We start from the raw sequence: 24119 nt of genomic DNA on the forward strand, positions 1-24119 counted from the left end.
TACTTTTCTTTTTTTTTAAATTAATAAAATAAAATAAGATAAATAAATTAAAAACATTTTCTTGAATAAAAAAGAAAGTAAAACAATATAAAAACAGTTACATAGAAACTAGTAATTAATGAAAATTAGTCAAATTAACTGTTAAAGGTTAGTACTATTAGTGGACCAGCAGCACGCACAATCATGTGTGCTTACGGACTGTATCCCTTGCAGACTGTATTGATATATATTGATATATAATGTAGGAACCAGAATATTAATAACAGAAAGAAACAACCATTTTGTATGAATGAGTGTGAATGAGTGTAAATGAGGGAGGGAGGTTTTTTGGGTTGGTGTACTAATTGTAAGTGTATCTTGTGTTTTTTATGTTGATTTAATTAAAAAAAACAAAAACAAAAACAAAAGGAGGTTGGGGTTAGGGTTAGAGAAGACGCTTAGTTAAAGGCCTACTGAAATGAATTTTTTTTATTTAAACGGGTATAGCAGATCCATTCTATGTGTCATACTTGATCATTTCGCGATATTGCCATATTTTTGCTGAAAGGATTTAGTAGAGAACAATGACGATAAAGTTCGCAACTTTTGGTCGCTGATAAAAAAAGCCTTGCCTGTACCGGAAGTAGCGCGACGTCACAAGTTGAAAGTCTCCTCACATTTCCCCATTGTTTACACCAGCAGCGAGAGCGATTGGGACCGAGAAAGCGACGATTACCCCATTAATTTGAGCCAGGATGAAAGATTTGTGGATGAGGAACGTGAGAGTGAAGTATTAGAGTGCAGTGCAGGACGTATCTTTTTTCGCTCTGACCGTAACTTAGGTACAAGGGCTCATTGGATTCCACACTCTCTCCTTTTTCTATTGTGGATCACGGATTTGTATTTTAAACCACCTCGGATACTATATCCTCTTGAAAATGAGAGTCGAGAACGCGAAATGGACATTCACAGTGACTTTTATCTCCACGACAATACATCAGCGAAGCACTTTAGCTACGGAGCTAACGTGATAGCATCGTGCTTAACTGCAGATAGAAACAAAAGAAATAAGCCCCTGACTGGAAGGATAGACAGAATATCAACAATACTACCAAACTCTGGACCTGTAACCACACGGTTAATGCTGTACCGCCTGACGAAGCCTAGCAATGCTGTTGCTAACGACGCCATTGAAGCTAACTTAGCTACGGGACCTCGATAGAGCTATGCTAATAACATTAGCTCTCCACCTACGCCAGCTCTCATCTGCTCAGCAACACCAGTGCTCATCTGCGTTCCAGCGATCGACGGCTTGACGAAGGACTTCACCCGATCATCGATGCGGTCGGCGGCTAGCGTCGGATAGCGCGTCTGCTATCCACGTCAAAGTCCTCCTGGTTGTGTTGCTGTAGCCAGACGCTAATACACCGATCGCACCTACAGCTTTCTTCTTTGCAGTCTCCATTGTTCATTAAACAGATTGCAAAAGATTCACCAACACAGATGTCCAGAATACTGTGGAATTTAGCGATGAAAAAAGACGATTTAAGCTGGCGACCGACCTATTCCAAAATGTCTGATTCAACTATTGACGTCACGCGCATACGTCATCATACATAGACGTTTTCAACCAGAAGTTTCCTGGGAAATTTAAAATTGCACTTTATAAGTTAACCCGGCCGTATTGGCATGTGTTGCAATGTTAAGATTTCATCATTGATGTATAAACTATCAGACTGCGTGGTCGGTAGTAGTGGGTTTCAGTAGGCCTTTAATGGCTTACTGCTTGTATGATAAGGCCATGCAGAATAAAGCATTATTAAGTACTTAATACTGACTAATTAAGAACCAATATGTTACTAATTTGCATGTTAATAAGCAACTAATTAATGGTGAATATGTGTACCTTAAAATAAAGTGTTAACAAAATTATTCAGCACTACTTACTTGGAACTCAGCGTGATTATGAAAGGAGGAGCCGTAACTCATTCTCATTTCACTTATTCAAAAATATCACCTGCAGTAGTTATAATTATGATTTAACTACCAAGTTTGAACTGAAGTCCCTTTTCTGCTCCATTATGTCCCCTCTCGGTCTTCTGAGCCGGCGTCTGCGCTCCCTGCTGCAGGTTATATCAGGCGGCCCAATAAGCCGTGAAATGACTTTCTCTCCTCATCTCCCTACCGGTGTCCCCCTTCTACATTCATCCTGCGTCCTCGCATCAGTCTGCCGCCAGGCACTAATGTGACGCTTTCTATGGCGAACTGACGAGCTGCTGCGCGTGTTTACGTTCCTAATTTGACAGGAGAACAGCTAAACAAACACGAGGGGCGATCGCGGCGGCGGCGGTAAAGCCATGCGAGAGGCGGCGCATGCCTGACAGGAGGCCAGCGTCCCCGGGCTGGTTCTCTGCGTGAGCCTCCTGCCGGTGCCGTGCTCTCTGGAGACCTGATCAGTCCTTTTCCTGGGATGAGTAGACGCTCCCAAGGCAAACACTCCAGATTTAATTATAAGCACCAAAGAGGATTAGCCTGGGTCGAGTAAGTGTGTGTGTGCTAATATAAGTGTGTGGAGAAAGAGGGCATGGAGACAGAAAGTAAGCCCCTTTTACTCACTACACTCAGAAACACTTACCTGTTGTGTGTGTGGTGTGGCCGGTCCAATTCTTCATATAGGTGAACGTGTCTGGGTGCAACCTGCAAGGAGAAATGGCACAAGTTGAAGAGTTTTTTGTTGACTTATGAACAGTATTCAGAAAACTACTTTTAAAAAGTTATTCTTTAATAAGTGTAATTAATTACTCAAAAAGGTCACAATTTCACAAGAACAACTTAGAATTGTGGCAGTATTATAATAAAAGTCGTTATTTTACTCAATGCAAGTCAAAATTTTACATGGAAAAACTGAACATTTGTGCAATATTATGAAAAAAGTTGGAATTTTACTCAATAGCAGTTGCAATTTTACAAGAAAAGCTTAACATTTTGGTAGTTTTATGAAAAGAGTCGTAATTTTACTCGACAAAAGTCACAGTTTTATAAGAAAACTTTAAAATCTTGGCAATATTATAATAATAATAATCGTAATTTTACTTAAGTCAAAAGTCATAATTTTACTAAAAAAAAAGTTACTATTTTACAAGAACAACAAAAAAAATTGGCAATATTGTGATAAAAGTCCAAATTTTATATGACAAATGTCACCATTTTGCATTAAAAAGTAATAATTTTACATAAAAAAGTAATAATTTTACGAGAAAATATTACAGAAACAGAAAGAATATGAGAAATTGTTCCCAACTTTGTAAGAAAAAGTTGACCCATTGTGAGAAAAAGACTGCTTTTAGTTTTTTTTTTAAGTTTGTAATAGGTTTTTAATCTTCATTATTTACTTCAAGTGTTGGCCCTGTGATGAGGTGGCGACTTGTCCAGGGTGTACCCCGCCTTCCGCCCGAATGTAGCTGAGATAGGCTCCAGCGCCCCCGCGACCCCAAAGGGAATAAGCGGTAGAAAATGGATGGATGGAATAATTACTCGGGGAAGTAATGGGTTGCTTAAAAAAAAAATATATATATATATATACACATATATATATACCGTATTTTTCGGAGTATATGTAAGTCGCACCGGAGTATAAGTCGCACCTGCCGAAAATGCATAATAAAGAAGGAAAAAAACATATAAGTCGCACTGGAGCCTGGCCAAACTATGAAAAAAACTGCAACTTATGGTCCGAAAAATGTTGGTATATAGTCGCGATCAAAAGTTTACATGGGGCGGCATGGCGTAGTGGGTAGAGCAACCGTGCCAGAAACCTGAGGGTTGCAGGTTCGCTCCCCGCCTCTTACCATCCAAAAAATCGCTGCCGTTGTGTCCTTGGGCGGGACACTTCACCCTTTGCCCCCGGTGCCACTCACACCGGTGAATTGAATGATAGGTGGTGGTCGGAGGGGCCGTTGGCGCAAATTGCAGCCACGCTTCCGTCAGTCTACCCCAGGGCAGCTGTGGCTATGAAAGTAGCTTACCACCACCAGGTGTGAATGATTGATGGGTTCTACATGTAAAGCGACTTTGGGTACTTAGGAAAGCGCTATATAAATCCAAGTTATTATTATTATTATTATAGATACACTTGTAAAGAACATAATGTCATGGCTGTCTTGAGTTTCCAATCATTTCTACAACTCTTATTTTTTTTTGTGATAGAGTGATTGGAGCACATACTTGTTGGTCACAAAAAACATTCATGAAGTTTGGTTCTTTTATGAATTTATTATGGGTCTACTGAAAATGTGACCAAATCTGCTGGGTCAAAAGTATACATACAGCAATGTTAATATTTGGTTACATGTCCCTTGGCAAGTTTCACTGCAATAAGGCGCTTTTGGTAGCCATCCACAAGCTTCTGGTTTGAATCTTGACCACTCCTCTTGACAGAATTGGTGCAGTTCAGCTAAATTTGTTGGTTTTCTGACATGGACTTGTTTCTTCAGCATTGTCCACACGGTTAAGTCGGGACTTTGGGAAGGCCAATTCTAAAAACGTATATCTAGCCTGATTTAGCCATTCCTTTACCACTTTTGACGTGTGTTCGGGGCCATTGTCCTGTTGGAACACCCAACTGCGCCCAAGACCCAACCTCCGGTCTGATGATTTTAGGTTGTCCTGAAGAATTTGGAGGTAATCCTCCTTTTTCATTGTCCCATTTACTCTCTGTAAAGCACCAGTTCCATTGGCAGCAAAACAGGCCCAGAGCATAATACTACCACCACCATGCTTGACGGTAGGTAATGGTGATCCTGGGATTAAAGGCCTCACTTTTTTTCCTCTAAACATATTGCTGGGTATTGTGGCCAAAAAGCTCTGATTTTGTTGCATCTGACATCACATGGACAAAGATAAGACCTTCTGAAGGAAAGTTCTGTGGTCAGATGAAACAAAAAATGTCAGAAAACCAACTAATTTAGCTGAACTGCACCAATTTTGTCAGTGGAATTTTGCTGCCAATGGAACTGGTGCTTTACAGAGAGTAAATGGGACAATGAAAAATGAGGATTACCTCCAAATTCTTCAGGACAACCTAAAATCATCAGCCCGGAGGTTGGGTCTTGGGCGCAGTTGGGTGTTCCAACAGGACAAAGACCCCAAACACACGTCAAAAGTGGTAAAGGAATGGCTAAATCAGGCTAGAATGAAGGTTTTAGAATGGCCTTCCCAAAGTCCTGACTTAAACATGTGGACAATGCTGAAGAAACAAGTCCATGTCAGAAAACCAACACATTAAGCTGAAGTGCACCAATTTTGTCAAGAGGAGTGGTCAAGATTCAAACCAGAAGCTTGTGGATGGTTACCAAAAGCACCTTATTGTAGTGAAACTTGCCAAGGGACATGTAACCAAATATTAACATTGCTGTATGTATACTTTTGACCCAGCAGATTTGGTCACATTTTCAGTAGACCCATAATAAATTCATAAAAGAACCAAACTTCATGAATGTTTGTTGTGACCAACAAGTATGTGCTCCAATCATTCTATTACAAAAAAATAAGAGTTGTAGAAAATATTGGAAACTCAAGACAGCAATGACATTATTTTCTTTACAAGTGTATGTAAAATGTTGACCACGACTGTGTATATATATATATATATATATATATATATATATATATATATATATATATATATATATATATATATATATATATATATATATATATATATAATATTATATATGGCATATGCAGTTGAGCGACGTTTCATGAGAGCAGAGTGTGTGCGTGCCCTTAAAAGGCGGTGCTTGTTGCCGAATGACATCTGACCGCACGCTCCGAGCAGGGTTTTAGCTCAGCTGTGTTTGTTAGCTTAGCAGCGGCAGACACCGAATCTTGCACGACACCAGCAGTGACGTCAGCTGTGTTGAATCTTTTGACTGGTTTGTGTTACCTCTGGTTAAAAAAGAGATTACATGTGCTACGATGGCTGTCTTATCTTCATGTCCACAACCGGGGTTTTGTAGGGTGGCAAGCTTGTCACTTCAATCCAGTTCATTCCAATTCAGTTTCAGTTTATTTGGAACATGCATACGATACAATGTAATGCAGCACACAATTCCAGTTGTTTCGTTACAGCACGTCCGAAAAGGAGTAGGAAGAAGCAGAGCTTATTTAACCCTACCCCTTTTTATACCATAGCAATTTTATCCAATTTCCTTGTTCTCTGTAACAGAACAGTGAACAAATAAATAATGAATACATAATATACCACAGTAAGCAAACAAATATTAAATACATACATAATCTTAAAAAAAAGGAAAAAAAAACAGAACAGAACAAATCTATGATTTGTTGTTCATTATTCTCTCGTAGTAGTAGTGTGTATTTGTGCGTGTATTACATGTTTGCTGTGTGATGTTGCCTCCTATTTGATATGACGTTCATTTTAGTGTGATGCTGGCATTGATTTAATTCATAAAACTAATGATGTCATGTCATTTACAGTAAATATTTTGCACTGAATCTTCATATCAGCTCAAGACCCAAATAAACGATTTGGTTCCAACTAGCATATTAGCATTATGTCAGTTTGAATCACCATGGCATCAAATGGAACGATACACCCCCCAGGATCCTAATGGCACCCTTCGTCTGTTTGTCATCCTCCATAAAACACGAAGTACCCTGCTAAGTAACACACACACACACACACACACACACACACACACACACACACACACACACACACACACACACACACACACACACACACACACACACACACACACAGTACAGCCGTAGCAGAGGTCTGCGCTCAATTAAGTGTCACTCAAGTTCAACACGGTCGTTATAGCAACACATCTTATTGCAGACTAAGACGGTTATTCATAGACCTGCAACATCTACATACTGTATGCCTATGAATGTAAAGAAAAAGACCACAATAAACATGAATCAATTGCACAATGTAAACCGCCTTCCGCCCAAATGCAGCTGAGATAGGCTCCAGCACCCCCCCGCCACCCCAAAAGGGACAAGCGGTTGAAAATGGAGGGATGGATAACCTATTCGGTACCTGCTGACACGATTGACAATCTAACAAAAGGTTGAGGAGAACTAAAAATCTCTAGTAGTAATGGATACCTTTCACATTTGGACCAATACAGTCCCAATTTTCTAAACATTTGCATTTGTTATGTGGTCATAAATGTTTAAAATAAGGAAATCTTATTACATAACTGTTCTGTCCAGTTGTTATATCTTACTGTCTTACACTTTCTTACACTTCTATCATTTGTAAGTATGCATTGGTATGTTGCCGTAGTCAGGAAGTAGTTTTTGTCATTGTGTTGAAAGTGACAGTCTTCTGTTTTGCTGTGCCCTACAAAGTGTTTATACTATAAGTCAGAACCGAACCCCACCAGTTTCATATGCGCCTTCACCGAATCCTTCTTTACTTTCAAATTCAAGACAAACTTATGTTTTTTTTACTGGTGCACAAAATGAACCGTGCATAAAAATCACCTTGTTCAAAGAACAACACAAACACAGTGCATGAACTCACAACAAATTACACACCTGCAAATCAGATGGAAAATTAGAGGGACAATTGTTTGGGGGTATCCATAATACGCCGATAGGGAGAAGTTTTTATTTACACGATGAGTTGGGTGTGTTTTGACCTCAGTGGCGGAGGCTCTGCCGAACCCCTGAGGCCGACACACCGAACCCCTAGGGTTCAATCGAACCCAGGTTAAGAACCGCTGCTGTAAGTATTGCACTTATTACACACCGGCTGTTTGATTGTAAAATGCATCTTAGATGTTCTTGGCAGTGTAAAACGGGTAATGCTAACCAGCAGCATGTATATGGCATATCCAATGTAAATTAGCATCGAGCTAGCATATTCTGAAAAGTGCAGCCTTACTTCTTTGTGCTTTCTATCAGACATGCTTGTTTTGTTGGTATGGGAAATTACAACATTGCTTAGAGGCAGTCGGCTAAAAATACGCGTGTTTGCCCGCCAAGTGGTGAGTCAACAAAAGGTATTGAAATATGATCCTGATTTTACGTGAATCGGTACCTGGTATTGGCAGAATTTGGTGGGTTTACCAAATATGTTACCCATCCCTAATCTCTATTAAAGTAGGTACTGGAACATCCGTACATTCATCTTCTACTGTTTCTCCGGCTCAGGGTCACAGGAAGCTAGAGCCTATTCCAACTGAATTTGGTGGTCAGTCAATCAGGGTGCATTCATGTAATCATTATAGAGACAGACACTCATTCACTCTCACATCCGGGGGCCTGAATCCTTGCTGCCTGAAACTGAAATCAGGCGAGTCAACCACTGGACCAATGACTGACTCATAAAAGTATTATCATTTTTCTGAGATGGCTACTTTTCACATTTGAATCGATTCAGTACCAATACCTGGTAACAGGGAATCGATACTGATACTCAACCATACCAATTTTCTGTGCTTTTCTGTATTTTCATGTGGTAATAAATGTTCATTTTTTAAAGAAAAAATCCAAGTTTTTGGTTTTTAACTTTAACACTAAGTTGTGCGGTCCAGTTGTTGTCTTACACTTCTGTGTCTCATTTGAAAGTACTGTAGTGCACTGTGTTACAGTATTACATACTTAGCACAGAGCCCTAAAAAAGTGCTCATACCAGAGGTGGGACCAAGTCATTGTTTGGCAAGTCACAAGTAAGTCTCAAGTCTTTGCCCTCAAGTCCCGAGTCAAGACAGGCAAGTCCCGAGTCAAGTCCAAAGTCAAGACTGGAAAGTCTCAAGTCAAGTCCCAAGTCATGCATTTTGAGTTTTGAGTCCTTTCAAGTCCTTTTAACCACAGACTGATATATTTACACAGATTGTGTATGTTTTAAAAACGCTGTATTTATTTATTAAAACAAGTGCATTTGAAATTTGCAGGGAAAAAAAATAGTGCAGACATTGCACGTCATAATAGCACTATTAACCAGTCATTTTAAACATTTAACTCATTCCTTTACAGAATAAACACATTTGAAAAAACAAGTGCAACAGTACTTATTTGCACAAAAGTGTTAACATTGTATTTCCATGGCATATTGCATTGTAACTAGTTCCACAGCAGTTTCTATCAGTGACGTGCAGTCACTAGAGGCAGGTGAGGCCCCGCCTCACCTGCCATCATGGAAAGAAAAAAAATGTAAAAAGAAAAAAAAATAATTAAATTGTTATATGTATCCAGTGATTATACTATAAAGTTATTTTCCATTTAACTTCACCAGTTTTAGATTATTTTTATTCAAAATCGCTGAATTTTCACATTTGCCGTTCAAATACTGAGAAGAGACGGTGCGGTGAACAGCAGCCAGTTGAGGCACGTCACTCAGTGCCTCAACATGGATTCCGGACTCGGCTAACTGCTGGCCTGCTGTGCAGTGAGACTGTATTGCTATATGAATTATATTATACATTTCCATAGTTTAGTTAGCTGAGGTATATAATGTACAGTGTATTTTGTCAACAACTGTATGTGTGTAACGTATTTCTTGTGCTGAGCGATCATAAAACGGCTGCAAAAGACGCACTGGCTGAGTCTCCAGTAACCCCGCCTCCTGCACCCCCGCCGTAGAATTGTTATATCAACTAAAGCCCACACTTAAACTTTCCACGTGCAAGATTGAATCTATTTAAAAAAGTTATTTCATAAGAAGCCAAAAAGTGCAAAAAAAATAATGTCCGTGTTGGAGGAGTTGTGAATGACTGCAGGGCCACAACATTAGGTACACCTGCAGACTGCAGGTGTATCTAATTCACAACTCCTCCAACACGAACATTATTGTTTTTGCACTTTTTGGCTTCTTATTAAATAACTTTTGTAACCTATTTTTATGGGCTTTCCTCTTTGTGATGTTAAGTTCCTGTTATGCGCTGTTATACAGTATATGCATTGAGCTCTTATTTTGAAGGTGCCAAGAGCGGAAGTGATGACATGTTGTAGTGGAGCGGAGGTTTTTGAAAGAAGGTAAATAAAGTGGTCCTCGTGTAACTGGAGCCTCCATGTTTGTTATTTTGTAGTTTCATACAGTATAGGCGACATTTATAAACCTTCGGTTACACTTTTTTAAATAGATTCAATCTTGCACGTGGAAAGTTTAAGTGAGGGCTTTAGTTGATATAACACTCCCGTCAGGGAGTTCATTAATCCAGCACAACAGCGGCGAATGGACTTAATTTATAAGTAAAGGTAAGACCATAATAACGTTTTTTTTTTATTAAATGTGCTTTTTTGTGTGCTACAGTTTGTATGTGTAAAGTTAAAGTTAAGTTAAAGTACCAGTGATTGTCACACACACACTAGGTGTAATGAAATTTGTCCTCTGCATTTGACCCATCCCTTGATCACCCCCTGGGATGTGAGGGGAGCAGTGGGCAGCAGCGGCGCCGCGCCCGGGAATAATTGTTGATGATTTAACCCCCAATTCCAACCCTTGATGCTGAGTGCCAAGCAGGGAAGAATGCTGGTATGAGCTTTTAAACATAACCCGTTAACTGCTGCCAATCAAATGGTGAATAAGATACTCTTTAGGGTTCATATGTTTGTAAATCTGACTGTGATGAAGTCAGTGCCTCACCAGCCATCAACCTCACCGCACGTCACTGGTTTCTATCCTGTTCTTACCTTATCTCATTGATCTCATCTCATACTGTATGTGTTTATGTGTGCGTACACATGAAAAACATAACAAATACATGAACATAACAATGAACAGAGTTGTACTTTTTAGATGTCAGGGCCCTATGCAATATGTACACATATTCTTAATATAGTATACATTTTAGCTGACCTTTATCGACTATGTTTGTCTTTTTGTAGGTGGCTAAAATACGCGGTGCTGCTGACCGCCGTCTAACGTTACGTTACTGTGTGTGATACATGGACTAACGTAACGTTATGTGTAGGTACCTCAGGAAACCCGCTTAAAAAAATCACTAGACAAAAAGTATGAATAAGGTAGCGAACTTGGTACTTAACTTAACTTTAATTTCATGTAAACACTTGAGTTTGTGAGTTTATCAATATGTGGCGACCACTCACGTTTTTTTGATCATTTTAATTCAAAACTGTAATACTAACCGTTGAGTTTTACAGCGGTTATCATTAATCGTTACATCTCTAGATACAACCAAATGCTCTTGAACACCACGTCGATGTGCACTGACACTGAAAAATAATGAGGGTGAAAAAAATTGGTCAATTGAAAAAGGTAATTTAACACAGAGGCTTTAAATAAAACATCTTTGTGTGTCATTGTGGCCTTACAGTTCCAGTGGAGTTAAACAACAAAGGAGGAATGCAAAGCCCCACATGTGGTGATACAAACACATGTAAACCACAAGCAAGCGCAGCGCCCATACACACATGTGTGTGTGTGTGTACGTTTCATGCAAACACTGACTTCAGAAAAAAAAAAGAAGACCCATGAACGGAAGGGCGGAGGGGTCTCACACCCTAACACCCTGGCAAGTCGCTAAAAGTGGAAATGCTATTTTGGCGTGCAACTGCGTTTTCACACCAACTTGAAGCAAAAACGTTCTGCACGCCCTTCTGCTGTCGACACAAGCGAGGATTAGGCCATGTCTACACTAAGTCGTTTAACCCCTTAAACAAATAATTATTTAGCCTAAGCCCCGTTTCAGCTACAATAAACCAGCGTTTAAGGTCCTCCTCCTTGGATACATTTTTACACGGGTAAGTGAGCCGTGTATTTCTTGAATCTCCGGCTCTTAGCTTTGTATGAACTTATTGATCGTTTACAAACTGAGTTCGGAGAGGAAGTGACGCCAGAAAGACCACGCCCACACAGGAAGTGACATCAGAAAGAACGCGCCACAGCCATCTTCATAATAAAACGGTTTCGTAACTCGGAGCTAACCACTGGAAATATGAAGGCGAGTCATCCAGACATGCCCGTGTTTCTCCTTCCTCTACATGTACAGACGCTTGTGGAAATCACACATGAATACCGTAAGAGAAAGCGATTGCAGCTATTTGGGATACAACACTTCTCAGATGGCAAGAGAACTTTCCAAAGTCCAGGTCAGCTGTGATTCTACTTTAATGAAAAACTTTGTCCATTTGTCGAAGGAGAGACAACGAGAATGCGGGCTGCCGTGGATGTGATAAAAAAGGTAGCGTGTGCTTTGTATTACCTGGAAACTACGGAAAACAGCGAATGCTTTTGGACTGGCAAAGCAGACTGAATCAGTTATTTTCCGCCATGTATGTCGCGGACTCAACGTCTAGGTCCAGAGTATATAAAGTCAACAAAAAGGAATGGAAAATGAAGGTGAAGGCAAAAGAGTGAGGAGTGTCCTAACCACATATCTAGATCCATAGATTGATTGTGGAAAAAAGAAAGATTTGTCACATTGTGTACTTTTACGTGTTTAACCTCTTAAAACCCAAGCTGTTTGTTTACATGCTTTTTTTTTAATTTCTCTTTGCTATTTGGGCTTATTGGACCCTAATTAGAATAAAAACTAAGAATCATCTTTTAATATGATGTACTTAGTCCATAAGTGCACAAACGTGTACTTCATGTGTAGTGACATGCACATTTTTATTTTTACACTTTTTTTTTCCAAATTCCATTGGAAGTTATACTCTTCTGACACCACCAGATGGCAGTATAAGTGTCCTTATGTCGGTCCCAATTCAGTAGTGTCCACAATTTTGGAAATAAGAGCTAAAAGGTGCTGTCCACGTATGTGGCCACTAAGGCCTTTAGAGGTTAATAAAGATTTGATTAATTTATGATGTCTCAGGTGTGATTCACTACAATAGGGCCCCACAGCACACTGGTTTCCAGTTAATTGAAATACCACAACACTGGATATTGTTCAGATAAGTTCAATTTAAGAACTTGCATACAAAGCATTACTGGAGGTGACTATGACGTGCGCATTTTCCGCGCATGCGTATTAGGTCGCGTTGCGCCGGCTGATGGAGGAGAGGAGGGGGTCTTAAACGGTGGCATTGTTGTGTGGGGACACGGGTAAGGTTAGGTGGGATTTACCCTGGATAACCTTATCCAGTTAGTGTAAACAGGGCCTGACTTCATAAAAAAAAGACCAGTACAAGGAAGGGCGGAGGGGGCGCACACTCTCTCACCCTGGCAAGTGGCGAAAAGTTGAAATGCTATTTTGGCGTACAAATGCGTTTTCACACCAACTTGAAGCAAACCGGCCAAATGTCCTGCGCGCCCTTCTGCTGTCCACACAAGCGTGAATTTGACAATGTGTGCTTAACCGTGACTCATCTGAGTAACCTGAGTTGTTCCCAGCATACTTGCCAACCCTCCCAATTTTCCCGGGAGACCTACGAATTTCAGTGCCCCTACCGAAAATCTCCCGGGGCAACCATTCTCCTGAATTTCTCCCGATTTCCACCCGGACAACAATATTGGGGGCGTGCCTTAAAGGCACTGCCTTTAGCGTCCTCTCTCACCTGAAAAGAAGACTATTATATATGTCTCCGTTATCCATAGGTTTATCTATAACCCATAAAGTAGGCAGGCACGGAGCTATTTCTCAGTGTGTATTTATTCCAGCCGGCACGTTAGTACACTGACACACAACATCCGGATTCCCATCATGCATTACTTCAAAACTACGGCAAGTAGTAATGTCCAAAAACATAACAGAGACGAAGCAGAAGAACGAAGAAGAGACATGGCGACGACGAGTAAGAAGAAGTGCGCTTGCAAGTTCCAAAATGATTGGAAAAAAATAATTTCAGTTCATCCAGGACCATACTTGCCAACCCTCCCGAATTTTCCCGGGAGACTCCCGAATTTCAGTGCCTCTCCCGAAAATCTCCCGGGACAACCATTCTCCCGAAAATCTCCCGATTTCCAGCCGGACAACTATATTGGGGGCGTGCCTTAAAGGCACTGCCTTTAGCGTCCTCTCTCAACTGAAAAGGAGACTATTATAAATGTCTCCGTTATCCATAGGTTTATCTATAACCCATAAATTAGGCAGGCACGGAGCTATTTCTCAGCGTGTGTTTATTCCAGCCGGCACGTTAATACACTGACACACAACATCTGGATTCCCATCATGCATTGCTTCAAAACTACGGCAAGTAGTAATGACCAAAGACAATAATACCACCTTAACATTTGACAACCAAACAATTACACAAAGCGACTCAGTAAAGAATCTGGGTATTATCTTCGACCCAACTCTCTCGTCTGAGTCACACATTAAGAGTGTTACTAAAACGGCCTTCTTTCATCTCCGTAATATCGCTAAAATTTGTTCCATTTTGTCCACTAGCGACACTGAGATCATTATTTATGCGTTCGTTACGTCTTGTCTCGATTACTGTAACGTATTATTTTCGGGTCTCCCTATGTCTCGCATTAAAAGATTACAGTTGGTGCAAAATGCGGCTGCTAGACTTTTGACAAGAACAAGAAAGTTTGATCATATTATGCCTATACTGTATATACCTTTATACAACTATATACATATATACCTATATATAGACCTATACTGGCTCACCTGCACTGGCTTCCTGTGCACTTAAGATGTGACTTTAAGGTTTTACTACTTACGTATAAAATACTACACGGTCTAGCTCTAGCCTATCTTGCCGATTGTATTGTACCATATGTCCCAGGAAGAAATCTGCGTTCAAAGAACTCCGGCTTATTAGTGATTCCCAGGGCCCAAAAAAAGTCTGCGGGCTATAGAGCGTTTTCTATTCGGGCTCCAGTACTATGGAATGCCCTCCCGGTAACAGTTAGAGATGCTACCTCAGTAGAAGCATTTAAGTCCCATATTAAAACTCATTTGTATACTCTAGCCTTTAAATAGACCCCCTTTTAGACCAGTTGATCTGCCGTTTCTTTTCTTTTCTCCTCTGCCCCCCCTCCCTTGTGGAAGGGGAGACACACAGGTCCGGTGGCCATGGATGAAGTGCTGGCTGTCCAGAGTCGGGACCCGGGGTGGACCGCTCGCCTGTGCATCGGTTGGGGACATCTCTGCGCTGCTGACCCGTCTCCGCTCGAGATGGTTTCCTGCTGGCCCCACTATGGACTGGACTCTCACTATTATGTTAGATCCACTATGGACTGGACTTTCACAATATTATGCTAGACCCACTCGATGTCCATTGTATCCGGTCTCCCCTGGGGGGGGGGTCACCCACATATGCGGTCCTCTCCAAAGTTTCTCATAGTCATTCACATCGACGTCCCACTGGGGTTGTCAGTTTTTCCTGGCCCTTATGTGGGCTCTGTACCGTGGATGTCGTTGTGGCTTGTGCAGCCCTTTGAGACACTTGTGATTCAGGGCTATATAAATAAACATTGATTGATTGATTGATTGATTGACGAAGCAGAAGAACGAAGAAGAGACATGGCGACGACGAGTAAGAAGAAGAAGTACGCTGGCAAATTCCAAAATGATTGGAAAAAATAACTTTAGTTCATCCAGGACAGCTCGAAGGGGAAGGGGTATGCTGCCTGCAGATTTTGTAGATCGGACTTCTCCATTGAACACTGAACACGGTGGCCGAACAGATATACTCATTCATGAACGGATTATTTATATATATATATATATATATATATATATATGTATATATATATATATATATATATATATACACCGTATTTTTTGGAGTATAAGTCGCACCGGCCGAAAATGCATAATAAAGAAGGAAAAAAACATATAAGTCGCATTTTTGGGGATATTTATTTGATAAAACCCAACACCAAGAATAGACATTTGAAAGGCAATTTAAAATAAATAAAGAATAGTGAACAACAGGCTGAATAAGTGTACGTTATATGAGGAATAAATAACCGACTGAGAACGTGCCTGGTATGTTAACGTAACATATTATGGTAAGAGTCATTCAAATAACTATAACATATAGAACATGCTATACGTTTACCAAACAATCTGTCACTCCTAATCGCTAAATCCCATGAAATCTTATACGTCTAGTCTCTTACGTGAATGAGCTAAATAATATTATTTGATATTTTACGGTAATGTGTTAATAATTTCACACATAAGTCGCTCCTGAGTATAAGTCGCACCCCCGGCCAAACTATGGAAAAAACTGCGACTTATAGTCCGAAAAATATGGTGTATATATATATTAGGGCTGCAACAACTAATCGATTAAATCGATTAAAATCGATTATAAAAATAGTTGGCGATTAATTTAGTCATCGATTCGTTGGATCTATGCTCTGCGCATGCGCAGAGGCAATTTTTATTTATTTATTTATTTATTATAAACCTTTATTTATAAACTGCAACATGTACAAACAGCTGAGAAACAATAATCAAAATAAGTATGGTGCCAGTATGCTGTTTTTCCCCCCAATAAAATACTGGAAAGGATAGAAATGTAGTTTGTCTCTTTTATCCGATTATTAATCGATTAATCGAAGTAATAATCGACAGATTAATTGATTATCAAATTAATCGTTAGTTGCAGCCCTAATATATATATATATATATATATATATATATATATATATATATATATATATATATATATATATATATATATATATATATATATATATATAGTATATCCCCAATTCGGAGGTCTCAAGGTTGGCAAGTATGGTTCCCAGTGCAGCAGAAGGACAACAAATGGAAGGAAATGAGCAGGCAATGTTTGATCAGAGAGCAGAAGTGTGGTAAGAACAATGCAAATCATACGTCAGGCCTTCAAAGCAACCAGCACCACGCTTACCAAAAGAAAAAAAAGGAAGCCTCCACAATTATCTGAGGCTACGAAAATACAGACAAGATGGGAGTTAATACAAGACACGGGGGTGCTTGGAAGGAAGGCATACACTTCTAATTATCTTCAATCCAAGACTTGGGTTGAGTTTTTCGATCTAAACAACGGCTGTTTACAGTTCATCCGTCAAACCTGCCACAGACATGCACGCCGACAGACACAGACAATATCCCTGACAAGCATAAACATGTGGAAAAAACACAATGAGCCTGCACCCGGGGCTGCTGCATGACGCCACGCTGCAAGCACGTATAAAGTCATCGTGAATGCCAGCGTACATTAGCACATATCATTAGCATGTCTGAGTGCTGCGGGGAGCGCTAATGTCTCTCAACGGGAACACCGGAGTCACGTCCCGGCCGCTCGCCTCGCTCGGATGGGTTTCTGCACGGCGCGGAATATTATGTCTTAGCAGGCGGACTTAATAGGGTGGGGGGAACCTGAACGGTCCATCTTGGCGTGGCAGTTTGGTGCGTTAGGCAGGGCACATTATGCAAAGAGATGCATAATGTCAGGTAAAGGGAACATTAGTCGCAGCGAGACACTGGGACTCAGGTGGAGGACCTTCTGGGTGTGTGTGTGTGTGTGTGTGTGTGTGTGTTGAACAAGGTGCAATATATATTCTCAGTTTGATATGGAGGAGAAATAAAAGAGGCCAGAGGGAGCATGATGGTGAGGAGGGGAGGGACGTGTGTTTAGACAAAATGAGTACGATTCTTTGTCTATTGATTGTATTAGCATAATGGCCTGGAGACAGGGTTTAGATGATCCCTTTTAAATCACACACACACACACACACACACACACACACACACACACACACACACACACACACACACACACACACACACACACACACACACACACACACACACACACACACACACACACACACACACAGATGCTTTCCACACCCATTTTTCCAAATATGACGTGCACTTTAGAACAGTGGTCATTAACCTTTTTCGAGCCCAAGATCCCTGGTCCCAGCCAAAAGCCAAAGCTTTATATATATATATATATATATATATATATATATATATATATAAAAGTTTGGTTCTTTTATGAATTTATTATGGGTCTACTGAAAATGTGAGCAAATCTGCTGGGTCAAAAGTATACATACAGCAATGTTAATATTTGGTTACATGTCCCTTGGCAAATTTCACTGCAATAAGGCACTTTTGGTAGCCATCCACAAGCTTCTGGTTGAATTTTCGACCACACGTCTTGACAAAATTGGTGCAGTACAACTAAATTTGTTCGTTTTCTGACATGGACTTGTTTCTTCAGCATTGTCCACATGTTTAAGTCAGGACTTTGGGAAGGCCATTCTAAAACCTTATTTCTAGCTTGATTTAGCCATTCCTTTAACCCAGTGGCAGGCCGCGGACCGATTGGTACCGGGCCGCACAAGGAAAAAAAAAAAAAATATATATATATTTTTTATTTTTTATTAAATCAACATAAAAACACAATATATACACTATATATCAATGTATATCAATACAGTCTGCAGGGATACAGTCTGTAAGCACACATGATTGTATTTCTTTATTTAAAATAAAAAAAAAAAAAATCACCCCCCCCTCTCCCCTCCGGTCCGCGGGACAAATTTTCAAGCGTTGACCGGTCCGCAGCTACAAAAAGGTTGGGGACCACTGCTTTAACCCAAGCTACGGACTGATGATTTTAGGTTGTCCTGACGAATTTCGAGGTAATCCTCCTTTTTCATTGCACCAGTTCCATTGGCAGCAAAACAGGCCCAGAGCTTAATACTACCACCACCATGCTTGATGGTAGGCATTAGGGGTGTGGGAAAAAATCGATTGGATTTCGAATCGCGATTCTCACGTTGTGTGATTCAGAATCGATTCTCATTTTTTTTTTAAATCTATTTTTATTTATTTCTTTATTTTATTATTTTTTTTCATTGTTTTATTTTTTTATATTTTTTTAAATTAATCAATTCAACAAAACAATTCTCAGCAATACCATAACAATGCAATCCAATTCCAAAACCAAACCCAACCCAGCAACACTCACACAAACACGACACAGAACAAACCAAAAGTAGTGAAACAAAAATTAATATTATCAACAACAGTACTAATATTAGTTACAATTTCAACATAGCAGTGATTAAAAATCCCTCATTGACATTATCATTAGACATTTATTAAAAAAAAAAATTAAAAAAAGAACAATAGTGTCACAGTGGCTTACACTTGCATCACATCTCATAAGCTTGACAACACACTGTGTCCAATACTTTCACAAATATAAAATAAGTCATTTTTGGTTCATTTAATAGTTAAAACAAATTTACTTTATTGCAATCAGTTGATAAAACATTGTCCTTTACAATTATAAAAGCTTTTTACAAAAATGTACTACTCTGCTTGCATGTCAGCAGACTGGGGTAGATCCTGCTGAAATCCTATGTATTGAATGAATAGAGAATCCTTTTGAATCGGGAAAAAATAGTTTTTGAATCGAGAATCACGTTGAATAAAAAAAAATCGATTTTGAATCAAATCGTGACCCCAAAAATCGATATTGAATCGAATCGTGGGACACCCAAAGATCCGCAGCCCTAGTAGGCATGGTGATCCTGGGATTAAAGGCCTCATTTTTTTCTCCTCCAAATATATTGCTGGGTATTGTGGCCAAACAGCTCAATTTTTTGTTTCATTTGACATCACATGGACAAAGATAAGGCCTTCTGGAGGAAAGTTCTGTGGTCTAGTGTATGTATACTTTTGACCAAGACTGTATATATATATATATATATATATATATATATATATATATATATATATATACATACAGGTAAAAGCCAGTAAATTAGAATATTTTGAAAAACTTGATTTATTTCAGTAATTGCATTCAAAAGGTGTAACTTGTACATTATATTTATTCATTGCACACAGACTGATGCATTCAAATGTTTATTTCATTTAATTTTGATGATTTGAAGTGGCAACAAATGAAAATCCAAAATTCCGTGTGTCACAAAATTAGAATATTACTTAAGTCTAATACAAAAAAGGGATTTTTAGAAATGTTGGCCAACTGAAAAGTATGAAAATGAAAAATATGAGCATGTACAATACTCAATACTTGGTTGGAGCTCCTTTTGCCTCAATTACTGCGTTAATGCGGCGTGGCATGGAGTCGATGAGTTTCTGGCACTGCTCAGGTCTTATGAGAGCCCAGGTTGCTCTGATAGTGGCCTTCAACTCTTCTGCGTTTTTGGGTCTGGCATTCTGCATCTTCCTTTTCACAATACCCCACAGATTTTCTATGGGGCTAAGGTCAGGGGAGTTGGCGGGCCAATTTAGAACAGAAATACCATGGTCCGTAAACCAGGCACGGGTAGATTTTGCGCTGTGTGCAGGCGCCAAGTCCTGTTGGAACTTGAAATCTCCATCTCCATAGAGCAGGTCAGCAGCAGGAAGCATGAAGTGCTCTAAAACTTGCTGGTAGACGGCTGCGTTGACCCTGGATCTCAGGAAACAGAGTGGACCGACACCAGCAGATGACATGGCACCCCAAACCATCACCCAACCATGCAAATTTTGCATTTCCTTTGGAAATCGAGGTCCCAGAGTCTGGAGGAAGACAGGAGAGGCACAGGATCCACGTTGCCTGAAGTCTAGTGTAAAGTTTCCACCATCAGTGATGGTTTGGGGTGCCATGTCATCTGCTGGTGTCGGTCCACTCTGTTTCCTGAGATCCAGGGTCAACGCAGCCGTCTACCAGCAAGTTTTAGAGCACTTCATGCTTCCTGCTGCTGACCTGCTCTATGGAGATGGAGATTTCAAGTTCCAACAGGACTTGGCGTCTGCACACAGCGCAAAATCTACCCGTGCCTGGTTTACGGACCATGGTATTTCTGTTCTAAATTGGCCCGCCAACTCCCCTGACCTTAGCCCCATAGAAAATCTGTGGGGTATTGTGAAAAGGAAGATGCAGAATGCCAGACCCAAAAACGCAGAAGAGTTGAAGGCCACTATCAGAGCAACCTGGGCTCTCATAACACCTGAGCAGTGCCAGAAACTCATCGACTCCATGCCACGCCGCATTAACGCAGTAATTGAGGCAAAAGGAGCTCCAACCAAGTATTGAGTATTGTACATGCTCATATTTTTCATTGTCATACTTTTCAGTTGGCCAACATTTCTAAAAATCCCTTTTTTGTATTAGCCTTAAGTAATATTCTAATTTTGTGACACACGGAATTTTGGATTTTCATTTGTTGCCACTTCAAATCATCAAAATTAAATGAAATAAACATTTGAATGCATCAGTCTGTGTGCAATGAATAAATATAATGTACAAGTTACACCTTTTGAATGCAATTACTGAAATAAATCAAGTTTTTCAAAATATTCTAATTTACTGGCTTTTACCTGTATATAGGAGTTGGGCTTAGCCCCTCCGTATCAACTCTTTCTTTTTTGGACTTACGTCTTCACACCGAGGAAACGACATAGTATTCCACTCTTCACTCACGCTTTAAGTGACTGATGAGGCAAAAAACTACCCCAGACCAACTGTATTATTAAATACCAAAATGGGGCCACAAACAAAATCTGGTTTTGGCCTACGCAAAAAGTTTACGGATGCTCGTACAAGGCAGACTCTTCCAATCAGCTTTCAATTCTGTACAATCTATTTCTTGCAACGTGTTTAATTGTGTTTGGCTGAGTGAGTTACTCTCTTCCATTTAACCCCAAATTAGAGAGCTCTCCTTTGACGGTGCCAGATGACACACAAACGCGCGCACACACACACACACACACACACACACACACACACACACACACACACACACACACACACACACACACACACACACACACACACACACACACACACACACACACACACACACACACACACACACACACACACACACACACACACACACACACACACTGGGGTGTCACAGCTGTCACATTCATCACAAAGTATTGCTGGAGCTCAGGAAATGAATTTCTTGGAGCACATTTGATGCAACGTAGTGATGCTCACATTTACAATAAGCCTCCAATGAGAGTCCAAATGCTTTTGACACAAAGCTCACGCTTTCATTCCGCGACCAAGACGCACAGATTGGTCTTCTCCAAGAGGCTTTCCTTCACCTACCGTACTCTTTTTAAACGGCATAATTAGCATCCTGTATTGCTTTCTATTTTTACATCCTTCTATTCCTGCTCCTTCCTCCATCAATCTCGGAGGCTAATTAGGCATGTGTCTCATTGTGCAGACTATCATCATGCAATCTCTTCTTCCAAGACCAATGCTGTTCTCTTTTTTTCTCTGAAGCAAAAACGCTTTTTCCCCCTGATCCACGGGGTCCTAGTCTATAGTGAGCAGATGCTCTCTCAGATCACAAAGAAAGGAGGAAAAAGACTGACATTCTGGCATAAACTTGCAGATTGGCAGCATTGAGTTTAAACTAGTGTTGTCCCGATACCAAAATTGTTTTGCTCCTTTTCGGTACTTTTCTAAATAAAGGGGACCACAAAAAATTGCATTATTGGCTTTATTTTAACAAAAAATCTTATGGTACATTAAACATATGTTTCTTATTGCACGTTTGTCCTTAAATAATATAGTGAACATACAAGACAACTTGTCTTTTATTAGTACCGTATTTTTCGGACTATAAGTCACAGTTTTTTTCATAGTTTGGCTGGGGGTGCGACTTATACTCAGGAGCGACTTATGTGTGAAATTATTAACACATTACCGTAAAATATCAAATAATATTATTTAGCTCATTCACGTAAGAGACTAGACGTATAAGATTTCATGGGATTTAGCGATTAGGAGTGACAGATTGTTTGGTAAACGTATAGCATGTTCTATATGTTATAGTTATTTGAATGACTCTTACCATAATATGTTACGTTAACATACCAGGCACGTTCTCAGTTGGTTATTTATGCCTCATATAACGTACATTTATACAGCCTGTTGTTCACTATTCTTTATTTATTTTAAATTGCCTTTCAAATGTCTATTCTTGGTGTTGGGTTTTATCAAATAAATTTCCCCCAAAAATGTGACTTATACTCCAGTGCGACTTATATATGTTTTTTTCCTTCTTTGTTATGCATTTTCGGCAGGTGCGACTTATACCCCGGTGCGACTTATACTCCGAAAAATACGGTAAGTAAACAAACAAAGGCTCCTAATTTAGCTGCTGACATACGCAGTAACATATTGTGTTATTTTCTATTATTTTGTCAAAATTATTAAGGACAAATGGTAGAAATTGAATTATTAATCTACTTGTTCATTTACTGTTAATATCTGCTTACTTTCTCTTTCACCATGTTCTATCTACACTTCTGTTAAAATGTAATAATCACTTATTCTTCTGTTGTTTGATACTTTACATTAGTTTTGGATGATACCACACATTTAGGTATCAATCCGATACCAAGTAGTTACAGGATCATACATTGGTCATATTCAAAGTCCTCATGTGTCCTGGGACATATTTCCTGAGTTTATAACAATAATAAAAATAAATTAAAAAAACAAAAGATTATGTTGTGATGCCAAAAAATATTGACGTAATAATAGTAGTATCGACTAGGTACACTCCTGTACTTGGTATCATTACAGTGGATGTTAGGTGTAGATCCACCAATGGCATTTGTTTACATTTTGACGCCGGTGAGCTACGGTGTGTAGTGAAGCATGTTTAGCTATTCCTTGTCCTGCAGGGATGATACTTGTAAGAAACTTACTTTATTTATCACCATGGAGACCAGGATTAGTGATTTAGAAGTAGTTAAAACACTGCCGAATGGGGCTGGATTTTAGCCGCTTTCTAGCTAGCCATGTCTTAAAGCACCTCTCCCTGAGGGCGATTCAGTGTTATAACTTCACCTTTATTGTTAGTTTTTAAGCCAAATTGCGTCCATTCTCCCTTTTTCTGTTTACACACTGTGTCTGCTTGTAAGTACTCTGTGATTGTGTGCCGCCGAACATGCTCCTCTGCTCGTAAACCAGCAATGTCACGACGTGACGACAACAGGGGCGCGGGGGGGTGGTGGACTGGTACTTTTCAGAGGCGGTATAGTACCGAATATGATCAATTAGTATCGCGGTACTATACTAATCATCATCGGCGGTCACTCAAACGAGTATGACAATCCTCCTGGTAGGGGTGTATCCCTTTATGGTGGATGCCTGTGCGTGACTTTGTTTTACGTGGGGAGACTGGTGCACAGACAGTGACCACACGATCCTTGACAGAATCGGATCAGGGTCCAGTGGCATGGAGT

General features: G+C 39.9%; 1 protein-coding gene across 2 annotated transcripts in view; it reads right to left on the bottom strand.

The window, feature by feature from the left end:
- Window positions 1-24119, bottom strand: part of pard3ba (par-3 family cell polarity regulator beta a) — a 464804-nt gene that overhangs the window by 55036 nt on the left and 385649 nt on the right. For both annotated transcript variants that reach the window (XM_061985093.1, XM_061985094.1), the window contains one exon: window positions 2615-2676. In XM_061985093.1, coding sequence (XP_061841077.1) covers window positions 2615-2676 — 62 coding nt within the window. The remainder of the gene's footprint in view (window positions 1-2614; window positions 2677-24119) is intronic.

Source organism: Nerophis lumbriciformis, linkage group LG23 (genome assembly GCF_033978685.3).
Source record: "Nerophis lumbriciformis linkage group LG23, RoL_Nlum_v2.1, whole genome shotgun sequence".
Lineage (NCBI taxonomy): Eukaryota > Metazoa > Chordata > Actinopteri > Syngnathiformes > Syngnathidae > Nerophis > Nerophis lumbriciformis.